Here is a 4,842-nt window from a genome sequence, read left to right as displayed (position 1 = left end):
ACTGGACAACACCGCAGAATGCCCTGGATGTCAGACTGTCGAGGAAACCGCGGAGCACGTGTTTTTCACTTGCATTCGCTTTGCAGTAGAAAGAAGTGAATTGGCGAGAGTGTGTGGAGGACACGTCACACCAGAGAATGTGATGAGCTAATGCTACTATCAGACCAGCATTGGAACGCAGTGAAGATATTCACCACAGTAGTCCTCAAGAGGTTGAGAGAGGAAGAGAGGGCTAGAAGATGTAACTAGCATGGAAACGTGAAAACCATGCAAATAATGTGAGGTGGCACTCAGCCATTTCCCTCCATGAAGTAATGCCTAGCGGCGGTCCCGTGGAGAGGAATGAACAGATGTAGGGCGGTTAAATGATTTTTTTCCTCTTTTTTTATAGATCACACCTTCCAAAATTTGAATATGCAACAAGAGAAATTATTTCTTTACGAATATATTGATTATAGTGCAATGGTATTATTAATTGCTACAATATAGGTTTCAAATAAAGTATCAATAATTACTTTAGCAATTATTCAAAATAAAAAAAAAAATACAACACAGAGACAGAAAGAAATTTACTCTTATCAATAAAAAAAATAAATAAAGCAAGTGTTTTATAGATACCTCATTTTTATAAAAGCTGGTCACTTTTTCAAGTTCGGTAACTGTTTCTTTTAGCTTTCCATACTGAATCTGATCCTTATTAGATTCTTTCCTTATACTGTCATTCATGTTCTTAATTTCTTCATAAAAAGCTTTTTGATCATATAATTCAATACATTTATTACGTGCTTTATTTTTAACATCACAAAGAATCTTGAATTAAATGAGAGACATTATAATGAATACATTTTTAAAAATATTTTAATATAAAAATTTTATTTATAGTAGAAAGAAGTCTGAGTGGCGACTAAGAAAGGTATAAAATAGTTCAAAAATTATTTATTAATAACAAACATTTCACTCCCCTTTGCAGAGCTTCATCAGGGCTAAATGAGAACAACATACTAACGTTGTAAAATATGATAGAACAGTGTAATATAAATAGAAAGTGTAAACATTTATATAAAAAGGAGGGACACAATGAACTAAAAGAATATAAACTTAAATGAATAGAATACTAATAAATAATTAGTACAATAATGAGTGATAGAATTGCTAATGTACAACTAGAGTAATGAATAGTAAAATACTTAATAGAAGTAGTAACAAATATGGTAAAATTAATACAAAGTGTGGTGAAGTAAATGAGGAATAAGTAAGGTACAAGAAAAATAAGGTGGGTAGGTGAACAGATAAGGGAAGGAATAGAAAGAGATAATAGAAGATCCTTATCTGAGTCCAAGTGCATTCAGGATAAGGTATAAAATAGACAGAATGTGTGATAAGGCATAAATTATAATATAAAAATAGTGAGAAATAAGGGCAATAACAAATAGCAACAGTAAAACAATAATCAGTATCGGCAATCATTACTATTTTACTGTTACTATTTGTTATTGTTCTTATTTTTTAGTATTTTTAATTATAATTTACACCTTATATCAATTTTTTGCATTATATCATATTCTGTCTATTTTATCACAAATACCTTTCCAACATATGATTCAGCTATTTATTGTATTCTTATTTTTTTCATTTGATTCATTTCTTAATTTATTGTATTATTGCTTATCTCATGTTTCATAATTTCTTTACTCTTATTTAATCATTTTACTCTCAAGGCTGTAGTTCATTCTTAATATGTGATCTTGTTTATGTATTCTTCTAACCTTTCATTTATCTTATAAAATTTGTTTCATCCCTTCCTATCCTCATTCTAACCTTTAAATTACCTTATTATTATTCTAACCTTTAAATTATCTTACAAGTTTTAATCTTTTTGGATTTGTCCATTAAAGCCATTACTAATTGTTGGATCTTCCTCATATGTCTACTACTCAAAACTCTTATAATCTCATATTTCCTACCTTATTCTGAACGCACCAGGACCCAGGTGAGGATCATGTAATTTTTCTTATATTATCTTTTTATTCCTTTACTTATACACTCATTGACCACACCCCCTCCCTTATCTGTTATTCCACCATACTTATACCTCAAAGTTAGTACCAGAGCAATGCATGTAACTAATGAATTGGCTAGGATTATGTCAAACATTGGAGGACCAAGAGGGAATTAGAGGAAGCTTCTGGCTAATGTAGCCAGTTCCACGCTTTTGTGCACAGCACAGGTGCAGTCATATTTCCAAAAAGCTGTTTATCTAAGAAGTAATTATGTAAAGGTGTGTATCTAAGAAGTGCTCTGTGTGTTGTCCACTATCCTAAAATACTATGTGCATGCATCATCAAAGATATGCCTCCGATAGATCTTTTGGCAGATGAACGCAACCGGATGTTCCAAAAGATATGAGAAGAGCCAGATGCTCACTGGGCTAAAAAAGCAAAAGAAGAGAAGATTCAGACTCTTTAAAGATGGCAGACGCTGGAATGCCTCATCTTCTGGAAGATGGACCCACCGTATGATTCCTGATGTATCAACATGGATATCCTGGAAACAAGGAGAGGTGCATAATTACCTCACTCAACTGCTTACAGGGCATGATTGCTTCAATGCCTACTTAGTCCACTTCAAACTAGAGGACGAATCATCATACCCAACTTGTGATTCCGTGGATGAAACCGTGGGACATTCGTTCTTCCATTTTCCAGGTTTTAGTCAAGAAACATAAGAGCTAGACATGAAACTAGGGAACAAATCAGTTCTAGAAAACTTAATTACCTTGATAATGACTAGGGAGGGAAATTGGAGTGCTGTACCAAACTATGCAGCACAAATGGCCAGGCAATGGCTTAAATAAGATGTACAAAGAATATGTAGGTCAATAGCCCTTCTGCCCCGTGAAGTAATGCTTGACACCGGAAAGAAGAATTGGGAGGTGGTTTTTTAGTGAGCAGGAATCTCACAATGTTGTATAACTTTTATTGTTACACTTCGTCTTATGAAAGATTTTTCTCCTACACAAAAAAAAAACAAAAAACTTTACTTATACTCCTACACAAAAAAAAAAACAAAAAACTTTACTTATACTACTCTTTGTTTTAATTTTGCCATATTTTTTACTTGTTTAATTAAGTATTATTATACTATTAATTACTCTAATTGTACATTAGCAATTCTATCACCCATTATTGTATTCATTATTTATTAGTATTCTATTCATTTGTGTTTATATTCTTTTGGTTTGGTGTGTTCCTCTTTTTTATATAAATGCTTAAACTCTTTTTATTTATATTCTACTGTTGTATTACATTTTACTACAATTATATCATGTTCTCACTTGGCCCTGCAAAGCAGGGTGGTTACTAATAACTAGTTTTTTTTTTCTGCTTTTTCAAGTACTTTTATTGATAATCACCCAGAATATCTTCCAACAATCTGTAACATACATTTAACTATTAATCTTTTAATATAAAAATTGAACTTACTTCTTCATTTCTTTGAATATCTTCTTCCCTATTATGTATAACATTGGCAGAATCAAACCAAACTTTTGTCAGTCTCTTCTTTTCATTATAAGCCTAAGGAGAGATTGGCTTATTAGTATTAATAACTAGGATAAATATAAGAAAATATTCCAAATACACTTATGGGAATAGTTATTTATTTTTTAATGTTGATAAAAATTAAGTATTTGATAACATATGGTCATTTTTCCTAAAGAAAAAGAGCACCTCTTTATATAATTTAGAGATGTTTTCAAGTTGAGTTTCTAGAATTAGTTGCCTGTCAGCTTCTCGTTTTTCCAAGGCTTTAGCTTCATTCAAATCTGCTTCCACTTGCTTTCTTTCCAATTCAAGTTTCTAAAATTGAGGATCAATGTTTAATTAGTACATTTGAATAATTATTGCTTAAATTGAAATAACGAATTTTATAATTATCTATTTTAATTTAAGTAATCTCTAGTAATTGCTTAATAAATTATCTTAGATGTATAGATAGAAAATCAATTTTATTCTAGGAGAGAGTTCCTATAGAATAACATGAATATACAAATGATAGAAAACAAATCTAACCATAAACTAAAAAATAAAAGTTACTTTATTTATACATTGTCTAAAACTTAAATAAATAAATGAAAAAGCTGATAAGTTTAGTTAATTAGGCGACAAATTATCGACTTTTTCATGGTAGGTACAGCAATATAAAATCCATAATCAAAGTAAAATAAATTTTAATTCTCAATTAAAAATAAAAGAAGTACAAAGATTAAAAAAATATATTAATATAATAATTAATTCATATATAAAAAATTATTCACTTCTAATAATATTATGGAATGTATAATGTATGATTAAAAATCATATAAAATCAAATAAAAGAAAAGAACTGAAAAAAATCCATTGTATTAAAAAAAATATTGGCTTTTGATAATATTAAACTATATTAACAATATAAAATAAATCAACAAAATAAAATAGATTCTTATTCCAAATTAAAAATAAAAGTAGTACTAAAGTCAAATAAAAGAAAAGAGGTGAATCAATTCAAACCTAAAAAAATATTCATCTCTGATCGAACTTGGGTCCAGAACCATGCCTTACTCACTGAGCTACCCTGCTTCTTATTAACAATTTACAGATAACCAAAATATATAATTAAGGATAAATCGAATATATTGACAAATTTATTCATGGATAGGAATATCTATTCTAATTTATTTTTAACCTCCATCATTTATCTCAATTGTTGACAAAGTTAGTACCAGAGCAATGCATGTAACTAATGAATTGGCTAGGATTATGTCAAACATTGGAGGACCAAGAGGGAATTAGAGGAAGCTTCTGG

General features: G+C 29.8%; 1 protein-coding gene across 3 annotated transcripts in view; it reads right to left on the bottom strand.

Moving 5' to 3' along the window:
• The window catches only part of LOC106683109 (Coiled-coil domain containing protein 39), a 29,320-nt gene that overhangs the window by 16,897 nt on the left and 7,581 nt on the right, over nt 1–4,842 (bottom strand). For all 3 annotated transcript variants that reach the window (XM_067050535.1, XM_067050536.1, XM_067050534.1), the window contains exons 5-7: nt 3,729–3,857; nt 3,483–3,575; nt 619–810 (exon numbers count right to left, since the gene is read on the bottom strand). In XM_067050535.1, coding sequence (XP_066906636.1) covers nt 619–810; nt 3,483–3,575; nt 3,729–3,857 — 414 coding nt within the window. The remainder of the gene's footprint in view (nt 1–618; nt 811–3,482; nt 3,576–3,728; nt 3,858–4,842) is intronic.

This window comes from Halyomorpha halys, unplaced genomic scaffold (assembly GCF_000696795.3).
Source record: "Halyomorpha halys isolate HHAL.00 unplaced genomic scaffold, Hhal_1.1 Scaffold466.1, whole genome shotgun sequence".
NCBI classification, from domain to species: Eukaryota; Metazoa; Arthropoda; class Insecta; order Hemiptera; family Pentatomidae; genus Halyomorpha; species Halyomorpha halys.
The sequence above is the reverse complement of the archived record's forward strand: the minus strand, read 5'-3'. Positions and strand labels throughout refer to the sequence as shown.